Consider the following 27,620-nt stretch of genomic DNA (forward strand, 5'->3'; position numbering starts at 1 on the left):
CCACCAGGGAAGCCCCCAAATAATATATATATATATTATATAAAGTATTGATGAAGATGGGGAGATATTGGAACCCCTGCACACTGTTGGTGGGAATACAAAATGGTACAACCACTCTGGAAAATATGGAAGTTTCTCAAAATTAAAAATAGAACTACCATATGATCCAGCAATCCCACTTCTGGGTATTTACCCAAAAGAACTGAAATCAGGATCCTGGAGAAGTGTTAGCATTCTCATGTTCATTGCAGCATTATCACAATAGCTAAGATGTGGAAACAACCTGAACGTTCATTGACAAATGCCTGGATAAGGAAAAATTAATATATACATACAATGGAATACTCGCCAGCCTTAAAGGAAATTCCGCTGCGATAAATCATGAGGACGTTATGCTAAGTGAAATAAGCCAGCCACAGAAAGATAAATATGCTCGATTCTACTTACAGAATTATCTATAATAGCTGAATAGAATCAGTGGGATGTTGGCTGCTAGGGGCAGGGAAGGGTGGCGGGGAGAGGGAAGTAGGGAATTATCAATCAACAGGCCTTAAGTTTCAGCTAAGCAAGATGATTAAACTCTAGAGATCTGCTGTATGACATTGTACTTGTAGTCAGTGATAATGTATCATACACTTAAACACGTTAAGAAGGTAGATCTCATATGAAGTTTTTGCCATAATAAAATAATATTTACAAAAAGAAATTAAAAAAATCTAAAAACTCCACAAATGAAAACAAATAAAAACTTGGGAGTGACATTTCTTGAGAACAGAACCAACTTCACTCGAAATGCTTTTGTGTGTGTTTTTTTAAAATATAGATTCCAGATTCCATTCTTGATTTGTGGATTCAGAATCCTCTTTTTGGAAAAGAGGTGACCTAGAATCCATATTTTAAACAAGCTCCCTTGGGAATTCTTATCTGTGAAGAAATCTAAAAACCCTGCCTGAGGGTTACCATTGATTCCCTTCTCACTGTAGTCCATTTCAGTTCTAATCAAATCTTGACTTAAAAATGATAGCTCTCAGATCAACTCCTTCCTTTCCATTTCAACAGCTTACCTCTCGGCCAAAGTTCTGCCTTCACCACTGGTTACTCTCCATGCCTCCAATTCCCTATGACAACCCACTAACATCACTGCCCCAAAATGTTCTTTGCCATCCTTTTCTCAAAACTCTTCAATGATGACTCCCTACTGCCCAACCAGATGCAGTCTAAATTCTTTAGCTGGAAATGGTGGATAAATGTTAACCAAGCCTTTTCTTTACTAAGTTCAATCTCCACACAGAGATCATCAGAAAATTGCTTATCTAGACATTACTTTTTCCCCTCAGAATTATGACAACGTTTGGAAGGCTCATAAGAAAAAGGGCTATGTAAAGTTTTCTCCATCTTCTATATTCATTTCCTAGGTTCTAATCTTTTCACTGCTTTAGCGTTTGTTTTTTTAAAGATTTTTTTTCCTCATGAGAAATGCAAATCCTTTTGGAAATGGACAGGTTGTTAGCAAGCCAAACATCCCCCAAGTTTGAAGTTCAAATGCAACCGTAATTGCTGTTTTGTCCAATAACTCTGCCCAGTCCAGTTTCTTTGCCCTTGCTTGGGCTCTTTCCCCTGTTGGCAGCAACTTTCCTCTCTTATCTGGCTTAACGAAGCACTTTCTGACTATGCTTAGGCTTCAAGTATCTTTCTTTTCCGAAGAACATTTGTAGCACTGACAGCAGGCCATTAACACCACTGCAATTCACCTCATATGATAATTTATCTTTTAATGTACAGGATTACCAGTAACTTATATCAAGTCTGGCGATTCCTTAGTCACAATTTAAAATGAAACAACTGGGCAGCTTTTCCTGAATAGTAGGGATTGTCCCCTCTCCTTAGGTTAACCTTAATGTGAAATGAATTACTCTCTCCTGAGAATACGCATATGCCGGTTAAATGGGCATATTACATTACTCGTTTCTAACAAATACGACTGTATTAAATGCAAGAAAGCCCCAGTAGTTTATTCTCACGAAACCCGCTTGAATCCTGGTCCTCCCTCTCTCCAGGTCCAGGGTTAGTTTCGACTTTTCTTGCTCCCACCTAGGCAGGGGGGGCTTGTGTCCAGTTGAGGGTTCTCCTTCCATTGGGCAGGGGTCCGCGCCTGTATGGCCAGGGCGTGGACTGGCCCAGCCAGCTCTTCTGACAGCGCCGCATGGACCAGCCTATGCCTTTGTAGGGGGCTCAGTCCCTCAAAGCGAGAGCTCACCACCGCCACGCGGAAATGGGTCTCACTGCCCGGTGGGACCGCGTGGCCGCCGCTCTCATTACGCAGCTCCAGCACGTCGGGGTTCAGGGCCTGCTCCAACTTCGTGCGAATGGCAGCCTCGACGGGGCCGATGACCCCTGATCCCGCGCTGCCCCGGGACATACAGATGCGGCTGGCCATGGAGAACAGGCGTACGACCAGCTGCCCACTCAGCATCGGCTACGGCAGAGACAAAGACGGGAGCAGTGAGGGTCAGGGCCTCGCTCTTGGTACCAGCGTCTCAACCACCCCAGCCCCCGCCTCAGGCCAACGTCCACCCTGGGAGCGCGTCTAGACACCAGACAGTGTGATGCGAGGCACCGCCCCTTTCCTCTGTGTGACGTCGGGGGATTGTGGCCTTCGCCGAGAGCAGCAGAGAGAGCCCGCGCTTCTAAGGGGATTCGCAAAGAATGAGCTGGAGGTTCCAAGAGTAGGGTATGTGCAACTCCGAGCTTTTGGTTGAGCCACGGTCCCTGTGCCCCCTCCCTGAACCCCACACTGTACCCTTTCTACCTCGCACTCAGGCTTGGCTAACCGCAGTTCCCCCTCTGGGACGGAACTCCTGACAAGCCGGGTGAATGCAGATCTCGCGTCCAGAGGCACTCTGGGAAATGGAGTCCTCGCTACGCGATAGACCAGGCAGGTGAGGGCTCACGGGAACTGTAGTCTCTGTTTGTCTCGAGGTCGTGCGTGCGTGCGTGCATGCTCAGTCACTTGAGTGGTGTCTTTTCGACTCTCTTCGTCCCTAAGGACTGCAGCCCGCCAAGTTCCTCTGTCCATGGGATTCTCCAGGCTAAATTATTGGAGCGGGTTGCTCTGCCCTTCTCCAGGGGATCTTCCCCTCCCAGGGATGGAACCCAGGTCTCCTGCAGCAGTAGCAGTGTTTGTCGCTCAGTCGTGTCCCACTCTTGGCGACCCCATGAACTGTAGCTCGCCAGGTTCCTCTATCCATGGGATTCTCCAAGCAAGAATACTGTAGTGGATTGCCATTCCCTTCCCCAGAGGATCTTCCTGACCCAGGAATCGAATCCAGGTCTCCTACATTGCAGGCAGATTATTTACCATCTGAGCTATAGGGAAGATCCAGGTATGCTGAGTCTTACGCATCGCAGCGCAGGCAGATTCTTTTACCGCTGAGTAGCCGGGGAAGCCCCTCTTGGGGGTCGTAGGAAGTTCTGAACCTGAGGAGTTGCGAAGAAAACGAGAATTCCTGAACAATGGGGATTGATCCATTTTATTGCCAATAGATCTTGTAGATCTAGCCCAACACTTTTATATACAAGAAAATGGAAGTCCCTTTCCTTTATCGAATACATAATTATTGTGCGCTAGACCAGTCCTGGAGACTGGGGAGGTAAGACAGGCCCTGTCCTCAGGCAGCTTACAGAACACTGGAGAAGATGGACAAGTGATCAGACCATTGCAATACTGCATGCTAAGATCTGTGATGGCACTAAGCAGGATACTAAGGAGGCATGTCATCGAGCTTGAGGAGAACAGAGAAAACAGGGGAGCAGCTTAGAAGGGACACTAAAACCCCTTTCTCAGTCCCTCATAAGTGTGGTAGCTGCACGTGCAAAGGCCAGGAGGAGACACTTTGGGGGAGTGGTTCCTTGAGTGTAGTTAGTTATGATTGGAGATCCCAGGGCAGAGATGATGGGGATGGGAAGTGAGTGAGCCAGTGCCCTAGGCTGTGGGGAGAAGAGGCATCATGCTGGGCTTTGTGGGTCTTTAGGCAGTTTTGTTTTTATCCTAGGAGAGGTAGGAAGCTAGGGAAGGTTTTCAGCAGGGATATAACAGGCCGAGATTTTACCAAAGATATATAACTCATCAATTCAATCAGTATTTTACTGTGTTTCCTAATATTTTATAGATTTCTCCATATATGTATTCTCCCCAACTTCAGTATTGAAAATTTTAAAACGTGCATAAAAATTGAATAATACAAAACAACATCCTCTACCTTTCACTGTTTTTTACATTTGTTATATATATATATATATATAGGGGCTTTCCCGGTGGCCCAGTGGTAAAGAATCCACCTGCTAATGAAGGAAATGCAAGAGACTCGGGGGTCGATCCCTGGCTGGGGAAGCTACCCTGAAGTAGGAAGTGGCAACCCACTCCAGTATTCTTACCAGGATAATCCCGTGGACAGAGGAGCCTGGTGGTCTACAGTCCATAGGGTAACAAAGAGTTGGACATGGCTGAGTGACTGAACACGTACTTTATGTATACCTGTATACTTTAAAAATGTATTTGTATACTTTTTCAGAAAATAAATTGCAGATAGCATGACATTTCATCCCTAGGTACTGTAATACATATCTCCTCCTAATAAGAGGGATATTCTCTTATAGAACAATACCCTTATAACACTAAAAAAATTTTTTTAACATAATGTCAATTACAAGGTTGCAATTGCAATTGAACACCCCATTTATCCTTCATCTATTTTAACTAACATTTTTCCATATTTGCTTTTTAATCTCTTTGAATATGTGTATACATAATAAAAATAAAAACTTACCATTTTTGTTGAATCATTTGACAGTTGAAAAATGTTTATACTTCACTGCTGTATACTTCAGCATATATCTTCTAAGACAAGGACATTTTCCTATATAACCACAATACCATTACCACACCTAAGACATTTAACATTTGTTCAATACTGTTATCTAATAGTTGATACAGTTGATATTCAAATTTCCCCAGTTGTCTCATTAGTGCCTTTATTTTTTGAAAGTCAATCAAGGATCATGCATTGCATTTAGCCATCTTTAAATCTTCAAATACTGGAGTGGCAACCCACTCCAGTATTCTTGCCTGGAGAATCCCATGGACAGAGGAGCCTGGTGGGCCACAGTCCATGGGGTCGCAAAGAGTCGGACATGACTGAGCGACTTCACCTCATCTTTAAATCTGTATTTTGCAAAGTTCCTTGGCTTCAGTGTGAGAACTGTAAAGGAGGTAATGGCACAAGCAGGAAGACCAGTTTGGAGGTTAGTGGAGCAGTCTAGGTGAGAATGTTGATGTCTTGGATCATGGTGGTAGTGGATGTGGAGATGGAAAGAAATTGTGGGTACAAGGTATACATTAGGAGGGTAAAACCCATAGCGTGTGGTGATGGGCTAATTATGGGAGGGAAAGTATGAAGGATAATTATCAGCTTTGTGCATCAGGGTGGATGGCATTTGTTCCCTAAGATACAGAATTTTGGAAGAAGGGTTGGAAGGGTGGGGAAGGGGGAGACTAGGTGTCCAATTCTTTTTGGATTTGAGTTCATAGTGTCTTTAGGATATCTAAGAAGAGATGTCATATTGGATATATGGTTCTGTGTGTGTATGCATTTTATTTTTAACTTTTTCTTAAGTGCTTTCAGAGCTACAGAAATTACAAATAACTACAAATAGTACAAATAATTCTGTATACTGCTCACCCTGATACCCACATTATCCAAATATTAACATTTTATCATGATTGCTTTATTTCTTATGTATCTACACATATCTAATTTTTTCTGAACCATCTGAGAGTAAGCTTCAGAGATAGAGCCCATTTACCTCTAACTACTTGCAATGGTTAATTTTAAGTGTCAACTTGACTGGGCCACAGGGGGCCCAGATATTTGGGCAAATGTTATTCTGGATGGTTTTGGATGAGATTTAAATTGGTAGACTGAGTAAACCCGATTGCCCTCCCTGTTGTGGCTGGGTCTCATCCAATCAGGGAAAGACCTGAACAGAACAAAAAGGCTAACCCTCTCTGAAAAAGAGTTCTTTCCTACCTGATGGCCTTTGAACTGGAACATTGGCTTTTTACCTATCTTCAGACTTGAACTGAAACACTGGCACTTCCTGGGTCTCCAGCCTGTTCGCTTTTGACTGGCACTGTAGAACTGCTTCTCTTGGTTCTCAGACCTTCAGGCTTGAACTGTAACTACACAATCAGCTCTCCTGGGTTTCCAGCTTGCTGACTCACCCTGCAGATCTAGGGACTTGTCAGCCTCGATTATCATGTGAGCCAACTGCTTATAATAAATCTCTCTCTCTCTTTTACTTGTTTGCTATTACTCTCTGCATATATATCTTTTTTGTTCTGTTTCTCTGAGGAGCTCTAATATATATTTGCTAATACATTCTTAGTAAAATTTTTTTTTCTCACATAGCTACAGTATAATTGTCAAATTTGGGAAATTAACATTGACACAGTACTACAGATTTTACTGAAAATTTGTCATTGTCTCATATGTCCTTTATATAGAATTAAAAAAAAAAAAAAACTGGGCCAGGATCCAGTCTAGGATCACATGCTGTATTCAGTTGTTATGTCTCTATGGCCTCCATTTAATCTGGACTAGTTCCTTAGTCTTTGTCTTTCATGACTTTGGCATTTTTGAGGAGTACAGACCATCTGCGCTTTTCAGGTGGTGCTAGTGGTAAAGAACCCACCTGCCAATGCAGGAAATGCAGGGTTTGATTCCTGGGCTGGGAAAAATCCCCTGGAGGAGGGCATGGCAACCCACTCCAGTATTCTTGCCTGGAGAATTCCATGGACAGAGGAGCCTGGTGGCTACAGTCCATAGCATCGCAGAGTCTGACACAACTGAAGTGACTTAGCACCCACACACAGACCATTTATTTTGTTGAATATCCCTCAACTTAGGTTTCTCTAATGTTTCTTTCTGATTCAGATTTAGGATATACACTTTTGGCAGGGAAACTGCAGAAGTGATATTGAATCCTTCTCACTGAACTATATAGGAGGCATATAATTCGCTTTGTCCTATTGTTAATGATAATTCTGATCAGTTGATTAACGTGGTATCTCTCAGAAAAAAAATGTAAAATTTTTATTTTCCATTGGTAATTGTAGGAGATGTTTGAGTCTATGTAATATTCTGTTTCTTGTTAAGATTTTGTTTATTAATTTTGGCATCTGAGATGCAAGAGTTGTTGAAGATGAAATGAGATCATGCGTGGTGGGGGGAAGGTGGGAAAGTGGGAAGGAGGGGAGTGAAATCACCTGGGAAAAGGTATAAAGAGAAAATAATAAGATTTTCTTTAGAAGATCACTTTGGCTAGTGTGTGAATATATTAGGGGAATGAAAAGAATGCAAGCGAAGAATAGAAGAGCCTTTAGCAGTAGTCTGGTGAAAGATATAATCTGAGTGAAGACAAGAAATGAGCTAGAGAGAGAAGTAAAACAATTAGAATGATGTTAAAGAGATGGAATCTTTAGCACTTGTTTTTGATGAGTGCCTTGTAATTTGCTAATCCAGTGACAGCGGGGGGGAATGGTGGGAGGATGCTTTGTTGGTGACAGGTACTATTCTAAATGAACTCTTAATTCTTGCAACAAGTCCATGAAGTAGCTACTGTTATTACTCTCGGTTTACCATTTTGAGGAAGCAGACACCCTTACAGGTTAGATAATAAATTAATTAATTTGTCTACGGTCATAGATCTAGTAAGCAAACTCAGGAGTCAGGCTGCAGAATTTGAGCTCTTGACCATTAAGTTATTCTGCCTCCTAAGCCAGCATTTTGGACTCTCAGGTTCCAGCTGTGTACTAGGCTCCTTATATTTAATTCTCATTTATTCTAACAACTCTGTTATGGTAGGGTATATTATTTTTCTTCAATTGATGAACTTCTATTTTATCTTCTATCACTCTGGCTACCACAGTCTACTGTTGATAGCTAGCATCTGGAGAGTGGTTTGTTGACCGAAGGCCAACTATAATTGTTTCACGAATAAGTAAACCAAGGCTCAGAGGAATTTAAGCACTTGCTGCTGAAGGTCACACAGCCACTTACAAAAACATGATTAGAACCAAGGTCTGCCTCACTCAAAGTCTGTGCTCTTTACCCCTCCAAGCACACTACTTCACTAACTAAATGATGGGCTTCATGAAGCAAGCCTTGCTTCCTCCCTGTTATAGAGGGAGGGAGAGTTGGAGAGTTAGAGAGCTACAGAGCATGTAAGAGGAGTGGAATTAGATTTAACACTTTAGATTTCATCTAGCTATAAATCCTTATTAGATAAGTCCAGATAGGCCAATACCCTACAAATTACATCAGCCTCAATTACTATCTATTGCTCCCTGGCGTTCCTTTCCCAGCATTCTTACTAGAGCCATTAAAATATGTAACAGAGTAGGCCATTTGTAAAAGCCAAACACCTTCACAAATAGACTGGATCTTATCCCCTTGAACAGCTCTGGGATTTTTAACCAAAAGCAACTGAATTCCTAACCAGGCAATCTAGTTAATCAAACATTTAGTGCATTTGAGCTCCAATATATCATTCCAACCTTACTCCTTTCCACTTTTCCCCAACTCCACCCTCAGCCCCCTCCATACTGAGCTGCACGTCATTCATGACATGAACCAGGCTGTACCACAGCTCCTTGCATTGCACATAAAGTTGCTTTTGGCTAGAATGCTTTCAGTCTCCTCTTGACCCACAAAGTCCTCCTCATGGTTCCGTGAGATATCACCTCCTCTTTCATGAAGCCTCCCTACTCCCACATATATAGCCTCAGTGTACCCACATCTCTTTGTTCATGTCCTGCTGATAGACTTGAAGCACTCTGTCCTGTGCTTTGACCTCGGTCTCACTTCCTTTCTGTGACCACATCAAGGGTGAGACCATGTCTTCGTCACCTTTAAATCAGGAGTCCTTTATTCCTTCCACCTGGCTCTTCAGTTCAGTTCAGTCGCTCAGTCGTATCCGACTCTTTGCAACCCCACAAATTGCAGCACGTCGGGCCTCCCTGTCCATCACCAACTCCTGGAGTTCACTCGAGTGAGTGAGTGAGTGAAGTTGCTCAGTCATGTCCGACTGTTTGCAACCCCATGGACTGTAGCCTATCAGGCTCCTCCGTCCATGGGATTTACCAGGCATGAGTGCTGGAGTGGATTGCCATTTCCTTCTCCAGGGGATCCTCCCGACCCAGGAATCGAACTGGCAGATGCTTTACTGTCTGAGCCACCAAACTCATGTCCATCTAGTCGGTGATGCCATCCAGCCATCTCATCCTCTGTCGTCCCCTTCTCCTCCTGCCCCCAATCCCTCCCAGCAGCAGAGTCTTTTCCAATGAGTCAACTCTTCGCATGAGGTGGCCAAAGTACTGGACTTTCAGCTTTAGCATCATTCCTTCCAAAGAAATCCCAGGACCAATCTCCTTTAGAATGGACTGGTTGGATCTCCTTGCAGTCCAAGGGACTCTCAAGAGTCTTCTCCAACACCACAGTTCAAAAGCATCAATTCTTTGGCGCTCAGCTTTCTTCACAGTCCAACTCTCACATCCATACATGACCACAGGAAAAACCATAGCCTTGACTAGACGGACCTTTGTTGGCAAAGTAATGTCTCTGCTTTTCAATATGCTGTCTAGGTTGGTCATAACTTTCCTTCCAAGGAGTAAGCATCTTTTAATTTCATGGCTGCAGTCACCATCTGCAGTGATTTTGGAGCCCCCAAAATTAAAGTCTGACACTGTTTCCACTGTTTCCCCATCTGCTAATAAAATTTTTTTTTCATAAACAAATAAAACTATACTCTTAGAGAATTAGCATCTTCTTTTCTATAACTATTTCTCCAGCTCTCCCTCCCTCTGTAACAGAGGGAAGAAGCAAGGCTGGGCACAATGACTTCATAAAGCCCGTAATCTCCTTAGTGAAGCAATGGGCTTGGAGGGATGAAGAGCACAGACTTTGAGCGAGGCTGACCTTGGTTCTAATCATGTCTTTGTAAGTGGCTGTGTGACCTTCAGCAAGTGCTTAAATTCCTCTGAGCCTTGGTTTCCTTATTTGTGAAACAATTTCAGTTGGCCTTCGGTATCCACGGGTTCTGAATCTGAGGATTCAACCAACTGTGGGTGGAAGATATTTGAAAAAAAAAAAAAAATCCAGAAAGTTTCAAAAAGCAAAACTAGAATTTGCCCTGCCTTGGCAACTATGTACATAGTTTTACATTTTATTTACAACTATTTACATAACATTTACATTGTATTAGGTATTAAAAGTAATCTGCTGCCCCTGCTAAATCGACCCCATAGACAGCAGCCCACCAGGCGCCCTCGTCCCTGGGATTCTCCAGGCAAGAATACTAGAGTGGGTTGCCATTTCCTTCTCCAATGCATGAAAGTGAAAAGTGAAAGTGAAGTCGCTCAGTCGTGTCCGACTCTTCGCGACCCCATGGACTGTAGCATGCCAGGCCTCCCTGTCCATCACCAGCTCCCGGAGTTTACTCAAACTCATGTCCATTGAGTCGGTGATACCATCCAACCATCTCATCCTCTGCAGTCCCTTTCTCCTCCCGCCTTCAACCTTTCCCAGCATCAGGGTCTTTTCCAATGAGTCAGTTCTTCGCATCAGGTGGCCAAAGTATTAGAGTTTCAGCTTCAACATCAGTCCCTCCAATGAATATTCAGGAATATTCATGAATATATGCTGTAAGATGCAGGAAACTGGAGATGTTAGCTCAGGTACCGGGCAGACTGTTGGAGCAATTCAGGGAAAGAACAAAGAGAAGGGAGCTGGTGGGGGGTGGGGAGGTGGTGGTTGAGGGGGAGTGGGGGTGGTGGTGGTGGTGGCAGGTGACTGGATGAGTTTGCTTTTGGATAGGTCGAGTTATAGGGACAGACAGGTTGAAGTATCCAGTTAACAGGTATACAGGCCTGAGCTTCTGCAGCAAATACTAGATGAAAGCACTGAATTGGGTACGACTTCGGGAAGAGTGAAGAATGAAGTGTGCGTAAAGGGCGAATAGGGAGGCAGAGCCGAGCTTAACACTGGGATTTAAACACGGACAGGCGGAAAAGCAGCAGAATGAGGAAAGACGGAGGGCGACATTTTGAATGCCAAGGGAAAGACGCCTTCAAGTTGAAGGCGGTTTGGGACGCCTCCTAGAGGTCAAGAGGAGGATGACATACTATTCTGGGCTTCCCTGGTGGCTCAGACCGTAAGGAATCCACCTGCCTGCAATGCTGGAGACCCGGATTCGATCTCTGGGTCGGGAAGATCCTCTGAGAAGGAAATGCCCTCGATTAAACCGGAGTCTAAGGAACAGACGGGTGGGGATGGGGCGAAGCCACACCGCAGGCAACAACTAAATTGAAAGAAAAGAAGAGGCCTCAGTAGTTTTGTATTTTTTAAGGTAGTCTGGCTTTGACGAGCCAGAAAAGGAGGAACTTAGTAATTTAAGGTTCCAAGGCCCTTGAGTGGGAGTAACTGCATCTGCTAAAGGCTCTCTGCAGCCCTTTAAAATCCTTTTTGGGAAACCGGAAAAAACCCTACCACCCGTAACCTAGAAAAAAATTGCCACTCAGTAAATAAAGCAAAACAGAAGAGCGTTTTGTTTGAAAGCCTTCACTTTAAAAATCCTGGCATGCAAATAAAGGGCTTTAATATGGCTCACCACGATTGGTAGGTACTTATAGAAGCCGTCATTTCCTCGTAGCGCAAGATGCAAACGAAGAGTCTGCTTTTCGCTTTCCTATTGGCTGTTCGATCGGACTCCGCTTTTAGCCAATCAAACCACTTCCCTTCACCCCTCCCGGTAGCTCTTATAAATTACATCAAATTGGTTACCCTTGCCATATCCTTCTCCTTGAAAAAGAAGCTGTAACTGCAGTTTTAGCAGTAATGTCAGGCCGCGGAAAGCAGGGAGGCAAAGCTCGGGCCAAGGCCAAGTCGCGCTCATCCCGCGCTGGCCTTCAGTTCCCCGTAGGGCGAGTGCACCGCCTGCTGCGCAAAGGGAACTACGCCGAAAGGGTGGGGGCCGGCGCACCGGTGTACTTGGCGGCAGTGCTGGAGTACCTGACCGCGGAAATCCTGGAGCTGGCGGGCAACGCCGCCCGAGACAACAAGAAGACGCGCATCATCCCTCGCCATTTGCAACTGGCCGTGAGAAACGATGAAGAGCTCAACAAGTTACTCGGGGGTGTCACTATTGCCCAGGGCGGTGTCTTACCCAATATCCAGGCAGTCTTATTGCCCAAAAAAACGGAGAGTCACAAGCCTGGCAAGAATAAGTAATTAAGAGGCTTGATACCATCCCCACTCACCCCAAAGGCTCTTTTAAGAGCCACCACCAAAGTGTCAAAATAAAGGGCTGATCACAAAATAGCGCATTAGCTCTTTTTTTGAAAACTTGGGTGGCTCTAAAAAGAGCCTTTGTTCTTTGGTTTACTTTGTAAGGCTTTATTTGCTTTTGGCTTTATGGCTTTCGGTTTTCTTTGGTAATAGAACGGCTTGGATGTTGGGCAAAACGCCGCCTTGCGCGATGGTAACCTTGCCTAACAGCTTGTTCAGCTCTTCGTCATTGCGGATGGCCAGCTGCAGGTGACGAGGAATGATTCGCGTCTTTTTGTTGTCTCGCGCCGCGTTGCCGGCAAGCTCCAGGATCTCGGCCGTCAGATACTCCAGAACCGCCGCCATGTAGACGGGCGCGCCGGCCCCCACCCGCTCAGCGTAGTTGCCTTTGCGCAGCAGGCGATGCACTCGCCCTACCGGGAACTGCAAGCCTGCACGGGACGAACGCGACTTGGCCTTTGCGCGGGCCTTGCCTCCCTGCTTTCCGCGACCAGACATGACTGAAGGTAAGAGTAGCACACTTAAAGATCAAAGCTCCTCGGCAAATGTTTAAGAAAAATCAGCAATTGGAAAGCCTTTATAAGTTTTCCGAGGGGTGGAGTCAGGAACGAGCTTTTCATTGGTCCTAAATTGGCTCCTGAAACAGCCAATAAGGTTAAGAGTCGGTGTTATTCTGTAGCTATTACTGATAACGTAAGGTCTCTCCACGGACCAATGGGAATGTAAGACTTTTGGAGCCTTAATTTGCATACGGTGGTTATAAATGGATCAGGCCCGCCCATTCTCATACCTCTTTTTTTTTTGCCAAACGGCGTTGTTTCACAATGCCTGAGCCGGCAAAATCCGCTCCTGCGCCCAAGAAGGGCTCCAAGAAAGCCGTTACCAAAGCCCAAAAGAAAGACGGCAAGAAGCGCAAGCGCAGCCGTAAGGAGAGCTATTCCATCTACGTGTACAAGGTGCTGAAGCAGGTGCACCCAGACACCGGTATTTCGTCCAAGGCCATGGGCATCATGAACTCATTTGTCAACGACATCTTCGAGCGCATCGCGGGCGAAGCGTCGCGCTTGGCGCATTACAACAAGCGCTCAACCATCACGTCTCGGGAGATCCAGACGGCCGTGCGCCTGCTGCTGCCTGGCGAGCTGGCCAAGCATGCCGTGTCCGAGGGCACCAAGGCGGTCACCAAGTACACCAGCTCCAAGTGAGTCCCTGCTGGGACGCGGCCCTCGCCCGAGTCGCAAAGCCGCTTGATTTTCCAAAGGCTCTTTTCAGAGCCACCCACCTAATCACCAGAAAAGAGCCTTGTTCACTTGTTTTTCCTCAGTTCCTCACAAAGTAAGTTACTCTAGTTGGCTAAAAGTAATGGAAGATGACACACGTAGCTTTTTAAGCCCTTATGACTTGAGATTTCTGGCGCGTGACTGGCTTTGCTTTTGAATCTAGGGCGCGTCTTAACCCTCACTGCTGCTTAGCTTTCGTATGAGTCAGTTCTAAATTAGGATACTGAGACTGCTCCTAGACTTGTGTCCTGGTGGCTCTGTTGGGTACGTGTCACCGGTGTTCCAAAATGAAGTGAGTGATTTCAGCTATCCACATTTAAGAAGGGACCCCAGGACACGACCAAGCCCGGGTCTTTCGAACACTGCATCACAGCCCTGAAGAATTGCGAGTTTGGCAGCTGCGTGGGTGCTGGATCACGAGTTAGGCCCTTGCGATGTGGCTTCCTGTGGACACCAGCGGTTCGGGATACTTCGTACTGAGCCCGCGCTGCCCCTGGTCTCAGCCTTTCCCTGATTGGACATGAATATTCAAACTCTCCCGCCGCTCCGGAATTCATAGGTTCTGGTTTGCGCCGCTCACTTTGGCGCTGTGAAATTCCTGTTATTTCTTGGTTTGTGGATCATTTTTGCTTTTAATTCTCTTTTCTCGGAATATTTCGGCGTCAAGTCACTGGAAGGCACTAGTCATTTTAGTCTGGTCTCAAACGTCACCTCTCAGACACCTTCGGGAAGTTGTGTCTCTCCTTCCTGCCTCTGGTCCCTCACTATTTTATTTTCTTCCTAGCAGCTGTCAGAAATTGTTTTGCTATTAATAGTTTTTTTTTTTTTTCTTGTTTACCATTTTCCTCAAGACTTTAACAGAAACTTCATTGGTTTGGTTTTCCTCTATATCGTCCCCGCCAACCAGTGCTTGGCACACAGTGGACACTTAAGTACTTACTGAATTAGTATTTGTTGAATTAATTTTTCTGTCCCTCTTCTTTTAAAAATAGCCTTCATGGATGGATGGATGGGTGCGGTTCATTTCCATTAGATGTATGTGAAGACATGAAAATGGAAATGTTTTGGAGCTCCTGTCCCATGTTGGCTATGGTCACCTCAGGGCAACAGCTGGGAGGAGGGCTGTATTTGTGTGTGTGTGTGTGCTAAGGAGGAGGTGGCAGTTTTAAGTCCTTCCTTTATGCTTTTCAGTTTGGTCTAATCTTTTGGATTTTCATTAAATTCAGAACGTTGCTCACTGGAAGATCCTTTTCCTTTCTTCATTTATGACACCCTCCTTCCATCCTGATCTTTTGTTCCCCATTGAGATGAACTTTTCATTTACATTCACAGTTTCATTTGCTTTTCAGGAGACCCTATAAAATAGACAAGGTTGGGGCTTCCCTGGTGGCTCTGGTAAAGAACCCGCCTGCCAGTGCAGAAAACACAGGTTCGATCCCTGATCCAGGAAAATCCCAGAGAGAGAAAAAAAAGTAGAGAATGTTAATATTTCTTTAAAAATGAGGTTGAGAGTAAGTGGTCCACTGGGCATGCAGCTAACATTGTCCACCTCTGTACCCTCAAATGCAAGGACGATTGCATTTCAGTTTTATTTCATTGTAATTATGGAATGTTGTGTTTTTCTGTCCAAGCCTTGATTCTGCTGATAATGGTACTGATGTTTCTGAACCGTTATTCAACTCTGCTTTTGGATAAGGGGTCCTGGAGTTGATTGCAGGGGTTTCATGAATCCAAATGGACTCCAGACATTATCAGAGACTGAATAAATCTTAATGTTTCTTACATATATGTTTTCAAATGTGTGTATATGCTATTGTTATTAATAAATTTACCAGTTAATTTAAAAGCTTGACTGCATTCTTTTATCTGTAATGTATTTTCTAACTAAATGAAGTAGATAAAATCACTACTGGGTCTCAGCAAATGTATAGAGATGTTTGAGTGCCTCTGACCTGGAAGGTGAATATTTATAAACCATTAACCAAATCTGCTTCTACTCCAGAAGGGTAGTGGGGCTGAAATAGTCTGTTAGGAGGACACTATTAATGCTTAGTAATTGAAAAGTGCATGAGCACAAAATGAAACCAAACAAGAAGCACTATAAATAAAATAGAAAAAATAAAGTTATTAACAAAGTTTAGAAAATACCTGTAGAGTACTTAGTATGTGTCTGTCGGATGTTGTTCTAGATCCTTCACACGTATTGACTCATTTAATCCTCACAAGAACTTTATGAAATAGTTGCCATTATTGTCTCCCACTTTACAGGTGAGGAAACTGAGGCATAGAAAGGCTTCTCCTCAGAAACTCTCAAAGAATAAACTCTTAGTTCAATGTTTAAGGGACTTGAGAAAGTGAGATCCCTACACCAAAAACCTGTATTTGGGGGGAAATACTTATACTTTAAAATTAAAATAAAGAGAAATATCACCTACTTTAATTTCAGGATGCACCGTGGGTATATGTCTGTGGTGGAGGTGGTGGCTGAAAGGCTTGAGGTGGTGGTAGTGGTGGCTGAAAGTGTGTGTGTGGAGCAATCTCATTTTGCAGAGGCCATGGCTCAACTCTGTTTAGTTTGGCCCCATAGTCATAGGACTCACCAGCTGAAATACTTTTACTAAGATAAGAGAGCTTTGGTTACTGGTTGTGGGCTCCTCCTGGGCATGGTGTTTACTAGGAAGGAAGTTATAAAGTGAGGAAGGGGAAAGAAGTGTTAGAGTTGATATTTTAACTCTGGAGGGGAGGTGATTATTGACAGCGAGATTTATTCTCCTAAAGAACCTCTTTGATCTCTTCTTTCTCCTTCTCAAACATCTCTCTACATTTGCTTAGTGAAGTGAAAGTTGCTTAGTCGTGTCTGACTCTGCGACACCGTGGACTATACAGTCGGTGGAATTCTCCAGGCCAGAATACCGGAGTGGGTTGCCATTTCCTTCTCCAGAGGATCTTCCCAACTCAGGGATCAAACCAGGTCTTCCGATTGCAGATAGATTCTTTACCAGCTGAGCCACGAGGGAAGCCCAAGTTAGAGTTAATAACAATACTTGTTATAATAATACTTGCTTCTACTTACTGAGCACTTAACTGTTTACCTTGTCCTCTGCTGAGTGGTTTACATGCATTGCCTCATTTAATCTTCACAGCCACCACTTAAGATAGGTTCTGTCCTTACTTTATAAGTAAAGGAAATTGAATCTCAGAGAAGTTAAATAACTTGTCCAGGATCATTTTGGAAGTAAGTGGTAGAACTACAACCCAATGTACACTTTAAAAAAGTTTGATCTTCAAGGCCCTCAATAATCTGCCTCTTCCTTCTTTCACAGCTCTATCTCCTACTGCTGTACATACAGGTTTTCTGCTCTAGTCGCCTTCCCCTAAACCCCTTTGCTGTTTCCCAGGACCATACTGTACTGCTCTTTCTTTCTGGCTTGGCCAGAGCTTGCTTTCAAGCCAAGGCCGAAATCTTTCACCCCAAGTGACACCTCTCAATTAATTTCTCTACCTTTATCTCTTCTTTAAAAATAGTAACAGAAAGAAACGGTTTACTGCGGTCATTGGCATACAATAAACTGTACATATTTAAAATACAATTTGTTAAGTTTAGACATATGCATATACCCATGAAAACATGACTGCAATCAACATAAGGGACATATCCATCCCCCTCCCCCCACCTCCACAAAAGGTTTCTTCATGCTCCTTTCATAATTCTGCCCTCCTGCCCACTTCATCAGTGTCCTCCTTTGGCTCTCTTCCTGCCCTCAGGGAACTGCCAGTTTGCTTTACATCATTATAGACAGTTTGTATCATACAATGGGTATCATTTGTATCTGGCTGCTTTCACTCAGCGTAAGATTCATTCATATTTAGGTGCATGTTCATTCCTTTGTATTGGTGAGTTGTATTCCATTTTATGGCCACAACTGATAATTTCAGTCACTTGATGGATAGTTGTGTTGTTTCCAGTCCTTTCTCCACCTTTTTTGTTTTTCCCCCCTTGGCTTCTCTGCATGGCAAGTGAGATCTTAGTTCCCCAATTAGGGATGGAACTTGTGCCCACTCCAGTGAAAGCATGGAGTCTTAACCACCAGACTGCCAGGGAAGCCACCTTCCTCTGCTTTTTAATGCATTCCAACTTTGTGTCATGATGGTTCCACAGTAAAATTTCTGCTTTCAAATGGGAAGGAATTCAGAAGGGGGATAAGACATATACACAAATACCCATTCTATTCGAGTAGGACACAGCATTAGGGTTTCACTTGTGTTATCCTAGGCTCAAAACCTCTCTAATCCATTTTATGTCCTGTGACTAGAGTAGTAGTCTATAGCACAGACCTGACCTTATCACCTACCTGCTCACAAACCTCCAGTGGCCTGCCTTACTGCCATAGTTTGGCCTTCAAAAGAAAAAAAAAAATTAAAGTAAAAAATTTAAAACTCTATCAGCAATTTTTAGTCATATTTGGTTGCACAATATGGTCTGGATAATTTTGGTCCTTTAAAAGGGAGGCTAACATTGATCACAATATGGCTAATCAGTGATTGTGGCATAGAGAGTAAGCCTGAGGGGCAGCCCTGTTCGGGTTGCAAAATTGACCTCTAGCTGAAAGACTATCCCTGTGACTAGGGAGACTAGGTTTAATCATTCATTTAATATGGGTGATTGAAAATCTGTATCTACTTATTTTATAAATAATTATTATCTAGTCCCTGATGGCTCAGTGGTGAGGAATCTGCCTGCCAATGCAGGAGGCACAAGAGACTTGGGTTCAATCCCTGGGTGGAGAAGGAAATGGCAACTCCTTCCAGTATTATTGCCTGAGAAATCCCATGGACAGAGGAGTCTGGCAGGCTATGGGGTCACAAAAGAGCCGACACAACTTAGCGCAAGTAAACAACCTGGGTTGAAAACCAAGGCTGCTTCTCTGCGTCAGAGTGATTTAGGTCCTCTGGACAGGAAGAGGATATTTCATTCTTCCTGATAAGATTTCACACAGAAAAAGTTTTTAAGAGACCATGGTTTCTCAGTGAATAAGAAAGCTGTGGTCACACAAAGAAGGGGATTCTGATTCTTTGTAGCTACAGTTATATGTCCTTGGGACTTGTGTTTCCTCTCATTCTGTGACTAGATTATCCCAGCCTGATGAATGGCAAAACAGATTTTTTACTTTCTCAGTCCTAGCGAATGTCTACTTTCTCAGAATGCATGTAAGTGGCATTGTGTTTTATATTTTATTCTATTTTTTATCTTCTCCCTTTCTAACCTATATTTTAAACATTGACCTTTGCTTCTCTACTCCCACCAAACATCTGCATCTCTCTTTGCTATACATGTTGTGATATAAATGTGCACTCTCTTGGCTGAAGTACTGCATTAAATTTCAAGAAGTACGAACAGCACACTTTATCCCCCTCTCTCCCAGTGAAAAGCACCCACATTTGCTCCAATTCCCCATCATCACAAAAATGCTGTTATAAACATCATTGTTCATTTCCTTATGTAAACCTAGCCTATCCCTAATTTGGCATTTGAGGTCCCTGAAACTGGTCCTTAATGTCTCCAGCATGAAAAGCTCACTTCTCCTTATTGCCCTTTGTCTGTGCTACATGTTCGTTTGTTTTCACTGTCCCTTCTGCCTGGATTACACCACCTTCCTTAGCCCCCAATCTGAACATGTCTCAAATCCTAAATATTCTTGAGAACCCACCTCAAATATCACCTCTTACAGGATGGGTTCCCTTGTTTGTTCACCTGGAATTGACCTTTCCCTCTCAGCTCCCACGAAGCTCAATCTGCATTTCTCTTTGTCATCCACCACAATAGGCCTTCCACTCTTGCTGTTCACATGGGTATCACTTCCCCACAAAGACAGGCATCAGGTTGTGTGTACAAGAATAGAGAAATTCAGAAGGCATGTTTCAGAAAAATATTGACTTTAAAACATAAGTAAGATGAGTTTTACTTTATCCTTCGTAGTGTCCTCTAGCCACTGTTTTTCTAGCTATGAGTTGTAACTTATTAGTGGGTTATGAAATTGTTTTTTGACAGAGATCACCTTTTCCCTCCCCCTTTTTAAGAAGACAAGAGAAAAATATCAGAGTATATCACAAATAGTAAATATCATTTTGTGAAACCTATTATAATTTATATTCTTTGGTGAATGTGACTAAGAAGCAATGTAAAAGTGTTTCTTACTGGGGGTTGAGGTTAGGAGAGGTCCCTTCTACTGTCCTGAAAGATCATAGAAAATGCCACTCCAGAATATGCTACTTTGGCATATTGATAATTTTGAGCTGTAGTCACTTGCAAAACAGGATACGTAGAGGCCGACTTTCTCTGAACTCCCATTAGCTACCTAAGAACAGATTTTCCAAAAGAAACTTGATTGTCGTAAATGCCCTCCCCCAGGAATTACACTGAATAGGAAAGATTGACTCATCACAGGAGAGGAGACTAGAAGTCGAGACCATACCCAGACCAACTTTGTCACAAACTATCACATCTCCCTGGTGGCTCAGATGATAAAGAATCTGCCCCCAATGTGGGAGATCTGGGTTTGATCCCTGTGTCAGGAAGATCCCCTGGAGAAGGAAATGGCCACCCACTCCAATATTCTTGCCTGGAGAATTCCATCAACACAGGAGCCTGACGGGCTACAATCTATGGGGTCGCAAAGAATATGACACAGTTGTGTGACTTTCACTTTCATTATACCTCCCACCTATCATTCTATGGCCTATTCCTTTCCCCTCAAAGGCATTTATTCTCCTTTAAGAGACCTACATCTCCCATCCCCTTTCCCTATTAAGAATGATATTTAAGTCTGAATTCTAAGTCATCTTGGGATGTTACTCAATTTTTTTGTTTTCCTGTGTACTTACTGTGTATACATGAGGTATGCTGCTAAGTCAATTCAGTCATGTCCGACTCTGTGTGACCCCATAGACGGCAGCCCATCAGGCTCCCCCGTCCCTGGGATTCTCCAGGCAAGAACACTGGAGTGGGTTGCCATTTCCTTCTCCAATGCAGGAAAGTGAAAAGTGAAAGTGAAGTCGCTCCGTCGTATCTGACTCTTAGCGACCCCATGGACTCCAGCCTACCGGGCTCCTCCATCCATAGGATTTTCCAGGCAAGAGTACTGGAGTGGGGTGCTATACATGTTAGCAAACTTCTGTTTGCTTTTTTCTTGTTAATCTCTCTTTTATTATGGGGTCGCACCTAAAAATTGAAAAGGGCAAATTAGCTTTCCTCCCCTACAGTACAGGTTTTGATGTTATTTGTACCTATTGTGTGTATTACTTTTCCCTGAAACATTGACTCTAATACAAAAACTAAGAAAAAGGTAAAATACAAAACTTAGATTCAAATTCCATCTTGGCCGTTTTTTAGCTGGGTGACTCACATTCCTAGCTATCTCATCTTCACCAGAAATTTTCTTTTCTGTAAGAAAAACAAACAAACAAACCCTCTTCTTCCTTTCCTGGGTTGTTGTGGAATCAAATGAAAGGACATAAGTGAATGGCTTTTGTGATTCATAAGGCACCCAGGAACCCAAATATTCCTAATGTTGGCCACAGTCTAGCAGAATCTCAAGATGCTAATCATCTAGAGATGAGATAGTGTACTAATTGTTTCCCATATATTAATTAGTCTTTTTACAACATGATTGTACTGTTGCCAAAGGGAATATTTAGGACTTGTATCAATTAGTGTTCATCATAATGTTGAGTAATAATTATTAATTCATTGCCATGTTGAAACTGCTGTATTTCTCATTAACTGTATTTATCTCATTTTATTCCTATGGTAATTCTATGAAGTGTATATATTTATTGTCACTATTTTACAGATATTGAAACTGAGACCCTGAACTCTTATTCTAGCTCTATGTCTTTTCTCTTCTAGCTTTCCCCAGACAAATGAGTATGGGGAACAATCTACTGTTGCCCAGACAGTTCAGGCCATCTCCTGGTTAGCAGAGGCCTTTAGCCAAGGGCCAAAGACATCTCCCTGTAATGCCCCTCAAGCCTGGGCTTCCCCAAGTGGAGATGCAGCCTTCTCTCTAGCCTCCACAATCATGGACACAGGGAGCATTAGTAAAAATGCAGACTCTCACTCTTAGCTTTAATACTCAGGTGTAAGTGACTGACTAAGGGCCTTTTGGAGGTGAAAGCTTCATGGGCACCTAGAAAAGGAAACCAAGGGAAGTATGGGTCTGCTTCCAGACGTCCATAGAGCTCAGAACTCAGCATCAATAGTGGGTTGAATTGCGTCCCCCCCAAAATGTTCAAGTCCACCCAGAAACTCAGAATGTGACTTTATCTGGAAATTCAGTCTTTGCAGACATAACTAAGGGTCTTGAGATGAAATCATCCTGGATTGAGGATGTGATAAGTGAAAGGAAGAGGCAGAGTTGGACACAGAGATTCAGGGAAGAGGGTCATGGGAAGACAAAGGCAGAAACTGGAGTTATACTGCCAGAGGTCAAGGAACAGAAAACTGGAAGCTGAAAGAGGCAAGAAAGCAAGAAAGCGTTCTCCCCTAGAAGCTCTGGAGAGAGGCTGGCTCTGCTGATACTTTGTTTTCAGACTCCTGATTTCCAGAACTGTGAGAATATCAACTTCTATTGTTTTAAGACACCAGCTCTCTAGTAATTCTCTACAGCAGCCTTAAGGGAACAAGTACAGCACTCTGGCCGCAGTCTGGGTGTGAGCTGTCCTGAAGCGCAAGAAGAGCTCGCCACTGCTGCAGACCACAGCAGAGTCAACCTGGGCCCTTTCTGCCCTGGCGTGGCCTCAGGGAGCTCTCTAGATGTCCATGGCTAGGAGAGGTCAACCACTGTCTAGGGGCCTTTGGTAACACTTGTGCAGATAGAGATGCCCTGTGGAACTCTGGGTTAAGCTGGTCAAGGGGTTCATGAAGAGGACAATCTGTTTGCTGTGGAACACCAAGTCTCCCATTCCAGAAGCTTTTTTTTTTCTCCTCTGCTATCTTCCTTCCCTCCCTCCCACCTTTCTTCCAAGTGTATTGTACACTCTGTTCCTAATCACACTCAGATCTCCCTTCCCGTAAATTAAAAAAAAACTAGTGTCTTATTATTTTCCCATTCAAACTAACAAATTACCACAGATTTAGTGGCTTAAAACAACACAGATTTATTCTCTTGTAGTTTTGGAGGCCAGAAGCCAAAAATGCGTCCTAAGGGGCCCAAAATCAAGTGTCAGAAAGACTGATTTCTTCTGGAGGCTCTGTGGAAAGAGTCCATTCCTTGTCTCTTCTACCTTCTAGAGGCTGCTGACATTTCTTGGTTCCTGGCCTCATCACCCCATCTTGGCTTCGGTCAATACATCAGCTCCTCCTCACTTAGCCTCCTGCCTCCCTCTAATAAGGTCTGTTATGGTTACATTTAGGGCCCACAGCGATAAATGCAAAGAAATAGAGGAAAACAATAGAATGGGAAAGACTAGAGATCTCTTCAAGAAAATTAGAGATACCAAGGGAACATTTCTTGCAAAGATGGGCTCAATAAAGGACAGAAATGGTATGGACCTAACAGAAGCAGAGGATATTAAGAAGAGGTGACAAGAATACACAGAAGAACTATACAAAAAAGATCTTCACGACCCAGATAACCACGATGGTGTGATCACTCACCTAGAGCCAGACATCCTGGAATGTGAAGTCAAGTGGGCCTTAGGAAGCATCACTAGGAACAAAGCTAGTGGGGGTGACGGAATTCCAGTTGGGCCATTTCAAATCCTAAAAGATGATGCTGTGAAAGTGTTGCACTCAATATGCCATCAAATTTGGAAAACTCAGCAGTGGCCGCAGGACTGGAAAAGGTCAATTTTCATTCCAATCCCAAAGAAAGGCAATGCCAAAGAATGCTCAAACTACCGCACAATTGCACTCATCTCACACACTAGTAAAGTAATGCTCAAAATTCTCCAAGCCATACGTGAACCGTGAACTTCCAGATGTTCAAGCTGGTTTTAGAAAAGGCAGAGGAGCCAAGAGATCAAATTGCCAACATCTGCTGGATCATGGAAAAAGCAAGAGAGTTCCAGAAAAAACATCTATTTCTGCTTTATTGACTATGCCAAAGCCTTTGACTGTGTGGATCACGATAAACTGTGGAAAATTCTGAAAGAGATGGGAATACCAGACCACCTGACCTGCTTCTTGAGAAACCTATATTCAGGTCAGGAAGCAGCAGTTAGAACTGGACATGGAACAACAGACTGGCTGTATGTTGTCACCCTGCTTATTTAACTTATATGCAGAGTACATCATGAGAAACACTGGGCTGGATGAAGTACAAGCTGGAAACACGATTGCCGGGATAAATATCAATAACATCAGATACCCAGATGACATCACCCTTATGACAGAAAGTGAAGAAGAACTAAAGAGCCTCTTGATGAAAGTGAAAGAGGAGAGTGAAAAAGTTGGCTTAAAGCTCAACATTCAGAAAACGAAGATCATGGCATCTGGTCCCATCACTTCATGGCAAATAGATGGGAAAACAGTGGAAACAGTAGCTGACTTTATTTTTTTGGGCTGCAAGATCACTGCAGGTTGTGACTGCAGCCATGAAATTAAAAGATGCTTACTCCTTGGAAGGAAAGTTATGACCAACCTAGAGAGCATATTAAAAAGCAGAGACATTACTTTGCCAACAAAGGTCCATCTAGTCAAAGCTGTGGTTCTTCCAGTGGTCATGTATGGATGTGAGAGTTGGACTATAAAGAAAGCTGAGTGCAGAAGAATTGATGCTTTTGAACTGTGGTGTTGGAGAAGACTCTTGGGAGTCCCTTGGACTGCAAGGAGATCCAACCAGTCCATTCTAAAGAAGATCAGTCTTGAGTGTTCATTGGAAGGACTGATGTTGGAGCCGAAACTCCAATACTTTGGCCACTTGATTCGAAGAGCTGACTCATTTTAAAAGACCTTGATGCTGGGAAAGATTGAGGGCAGGAGGAGAAGGGGATGGCAGAGGATGAGATTGTTGGATGGCATCACCGACTCAATAGACATGGGTTTGGGTGGACTCCGGGAGTTGGTGATGGACAGGGAGGTCTGGTATGCTGCGGTTCATGGGGTCGCAAAGAGTCAGACATGACTGAGTGAACTTAACTGAACTGAACTGATAATCCAAGATAATCTCCCTGCCTCAAGGTCCTTAATCACATTGGCCAAGTCCCTTTGCCGTATAAGGTAACATTATGTTCAGAAATTCCAGGGATTAGGATACAAGCATGCTAATGGAGGGAGGAGCTATTATTCAGTCTACTACAAATATGGTAAAGAATCCACCTGTAATGTGGGAGACCTGGGTTGGATCCCTGGGTTGGGACGATCCCCTGGAGAAGGGAAAGGCTATCCACTCCAGTATTCTGGCCTGGAGAATCCCATGGACTGTATAGTCCATGCATTGCAAACAGTCGGACACAACTGAGTGACTTGCACTGCACTGCAGTACAAATATGAACCCCTCCCTAAAGCATCTGCCTTCAAGCACTGATCCCGTTAAGTGGGTTGGGTGTGTGGGCTCAGTCCTTTCAGTTGTGTCTGACTCTTTGTGACGCTATGGACTGTAGCTTTCCAGATTCCTCTGTCCATGGGATTCTCCAGGCAAGAATAATGGAGTGGGTTGCCATGCCCTCTTCCAGGGGATCTTCCTGATCGAGGGATTGAACCCTCATCTCCTGCATTGCAGGCAGATTCTTTACTGCTAAGCCACCAGTACAGCCCATTGAGTGGGTTAGTAGTGGTGAACTCTGCCCTCAGAGAAGGTCACTGGATATAGGCTCACAGTTGGCTTTAGCCATTTGTGGGCAAGGGTTAGAGCCCAGGCAAGCTACCTTCTACCCTCTTCTAGGGCAACCAGCAGGAAATTTCTTCGAGACTTGCTGTTGGCCTGCAAATTCCTGAGAGTTCCCTAAGAGCTGGAAGGAGCCTGGATCAGTTCAGTTCAGTTCAGTCGCTCAGTTGTGTCCTACTCTTTGTGACCCCATGGACTGAGGCATGCCAGGCCTCCCTGTCCATCACCAACTCCTGGAGTTTACTCAAACTCATGTCCATTGAGTCGATGATGCCATCCAACAATCTCATACTCTGCTGTCCCCTTGTCCTCCTGCCCTCAACCTTTCCCAGCATCAAGGTCTTTTAAAATGAGTCAGTTCTTTGCATCAGGTGGCCAAGGTATTGGAGTTTCAGCTCCAACATCAGTCCTTCCAATGAACACCCAGGACTGGTCTCCTTTAGGATGGACTGGTTGGATCTCCTTGCAGTCCAAGGGACTCTCAAGAGTCTTCTCCAACATCATAGTTCAAAAGCATCAGTTCTTCTGCACTCAGCTTTCTTTATAGTCCAACTCTCACATCCATACACGACTACTGGAAAAACCATAGCTTTGACTAGATGGACCTTTGTTGGCAAAGTAATGTCTCTGCTTTTTAATATGCTATCTAGGTTGATCATAACTTTCCTTCCAAAGGGCAAGCATCTTTTAATTTCATGGCTGCAGTCACCATCTGCAGTGATTTTGGAGCTCAAGAAAATAAAGTCTGTCATTGTTTCCACTGTTTCCCCACCTATTTCCCATGAAGTGATGGGACCAGATGCCATGATCTTAGTTTTCTGAATGTTGAGCTTAAAGCCAACTTTTTCTCTCTCCTCTTTCACTTTCATCAAGAGGCTCTTTAGTCCTTTTTTGCTTTCTGCCATAAGGGTGATGTTATCTGGGTATCTGAGGTTATTGATATTTCTTGCAGCAGCTTGATTCCAGCTTGTGCTTCATCCAGCCCAGCATTTCTCATGATGTACTCTGCATAGAAGTTAAATAAGCAGGGTGACAATATACAGTTTGATGTACTCCTTTCCCTATTTGGAACCAGTCTGTTGTTCCATGTCCAGTTCTAACTGTTGCTTCCTGACCTGCATACAGATTTCTCAAGAGGCAGGTCAGGTGATCTGGTATTCCCGTCTCTGGTATTCCCAATTTTCCACATTTTGTTGTGATCCACATAGTCAAAGGCTTTGGCATAGTCAATAAAGCAGAAATAGATGTTTTTCTGGAACTCTCCTGCTTTTTCCATGATCCAGCAGATGTTGGCAATTTGATCTCTGGTTCCTCTGCCTTTTCTAAATCCATCTTGAACATCTGGAAGTTCACGGTTCACATACTATTGAAAGCCTGTCTTGGAGAATTTTGAGCATTACTTTGCTAGCATGTGAGATGAGTGCAATTGTTTGGTAGTTTGAACATTCAAAAGGATACTAGGTCCTTTTGAGTGTGGATTCAGAAGCCAAGGTTTTAGATCCCTTATGAAACAAACATTTCTTGACCATGTAGGCACTGTCAGGATTTTGACCTACAGAGACGAAAAGGATCAATGCCCACTCTGAAGGAACTCAGAATCTAGTGAGGAACTAGAATGATAAACTAATCCTAGAGGAATTGCTAAAATGGAGGACCTGTATGCTTGTTGCTTCCCTGGTGGCTCAGCTGGTAAAGAACCCATCTGCAATGCGGGAGACCTGGGTTTGATCTCTGGGTTGGGGAAATCCCCTGGAGAAGGGAACAGGTCCCCACTCCAGTATTCTGGCCTAGAGAATTCCATGGACTGTATAGTCCATGGGGTGGCAAAGAGTCAGACACAACTGAGTGACTTTCATTACATGCTTTGGAACCCGAGAAGAATGCTGCCTTTTGGCCTGAGGAGTGAGAGGGTGGTTGTTGCTGGGGGTGGTGGTGGCGGGGCGCAGAAGGGAAACGTCACAGGGCTGAAGTCTACAGACTAAACAATAGGCTTGCACAGGAGGCGCACGTATCTGGACAGAAGAAAGGGTTTTGCCAAGTCATGGAAGTGGCTGGGAATTGAAGACACTGGGCAGGGCCAGAATAAACTTGTGCAACTTCTTCTTACTGAACCA

At 43.9% G+C, this 27,620-nt stretch overlaps 4 protein-coding genes and 1 long non-coding RNA gene across 5 annotated transcripts; 2 read left to right on the forward strand and 3 right to left on the reverse strand.

The window, feature by feature from the left end:
* Positions 1 to 1,757: 1,757 nt before the first annotated feature.
* On the reverse strand, positions 1,758 to 3,069 carry BOLA1 (bolA family member 1). Its single transcript, XM_052637509.1, has 2 exons — positions 2,810 to 3,069; positions 1,758 to 2,476 (listed from the first exon to the last, which is right to left on the reverse strand). Exon 2 carries the CDS (start codon positions 2,471 to 2,473, stop codon positions 2,066 to 2,068), a length of 408 nt encoding a protein of 135 aa, XP_052493469.1. The 5' UTR covers positions 2,474 to 2,476; positions 2,810 to 3,069; the 3' UTR covers positions 1,758 to 2,065.
* Position 3,070: 1 nt separating this feature from the next.
* On the reverse strand, positions 3,071 to 6,211 carry LOC128045054 (uncharacterized). Its single transcript, XR_008199133.1, has 3 exons — positions 6,087 to 6,211; positions 4,827 to 4,916; positions 3,071 to 3,477 (listed from the first exon to the last, which is right to left on the reverse strand). It is a non-coding gene; the product is annotated as an uncharacterized LOC128045054 (long non-coding RNA).
* A 5,740-nt stretch (positions 6,212 to 11,951) lies between these two features.
* LOC128045052 (histone H2A type 2-B) lies at positions 11,952 to 12,422 on the forward strand. The gene has a single exon (XM_052637510.1). The coding sequence runs from the start codon at positions 11,952 to 11,954 to the stop codon at positions 12,342 to 12,344; it is 393 nt and encodes a 130-aa protein (XP_052493470.1). The 3' UTR covers positions 12,345 to 12,422.
* Positions 12,383 to 12,963, reverse strand: LOC128045053 (histone H2A type 2-C). The gene has a single exon (XM_052637512.1). The coding sequence runs from the start codon at positions 12,897 to 12,899 to the stop codon at positions 12,510 to 12,512; it is 390 nt and encodes a 129-aa protein (XP_052493472.1). The 5' UTR covers positions 12,900 to 12,963; the 3' UTR covers positions 12,383 to 12,509.
* A 242-nt stretch (positions 12,964 to 13,205) lies between these two features.
* Positions 13,206 to 15,524, forward strand: LOC128044336 (histone H2B type 2-E). Its single transcript, XM_052636491.1, has one exon. It carries the CDS (start codon positions 13,226 to 13,228, stop codon positions 13,604 to 13,606), a length of 381 nt encoding a protein of 126 aa, XP_052492451.1. The 5' UTR covers positions 13,206 to 13,225; the 3' UTR covers positions 13,607 to 15,524.
* Positions 15,525 to 27,620: the final 12,096 nt, after the last annotated feature.

Source organism: Budorcas taxicolor, chromosome 3, assembly GCF_023091745.1.
Source record: "Budorcas taxicolor isolate Tak-1 chromosome 3, Takin1.1, whole genome shotgun sequence".
Lineage (NCBI taxonomy): Eukaryota > Metazoa > Chordata > Mammalia > Artiodactyla > Bovidae > Budorcas > Budorcas taxicolor.

What these genes read in the sequence shown, in the direction of transcription:
- BOLA1 (XM_052637509.1), bottom strand. Translation starts at nt 2,473, where the DNA reads ATGCTGAGTGGGCAGCTGGTCGTACGCCTGTTCTCCATGGCCAGCCGC.
- LOC128044336 (XM_052636491.1), top strand. Translation starts at nt 13,226, where the DNA reads ATGCCTGAGCCGGCAAAATCCGCTCCTGCGCCCAAGAAGGGCTCCAAG.
- LOC128045052 (XM_052637510.1), top strand. Translation starts at nt 11,952, where the DNA reads ATGTCAGGCCGCGGAAAGCAGGGAGGCAAAGCTCGGGCCAAGGCCAAG.
- LOC128045053 (XM_052637512.1), bottom strand. Translation starts at nt 12,899, where the DNA reads ATGTCTGGTCGCGGAAAGCAGGGAGGCAAGGCCCGCGCAAAGGCCAAG.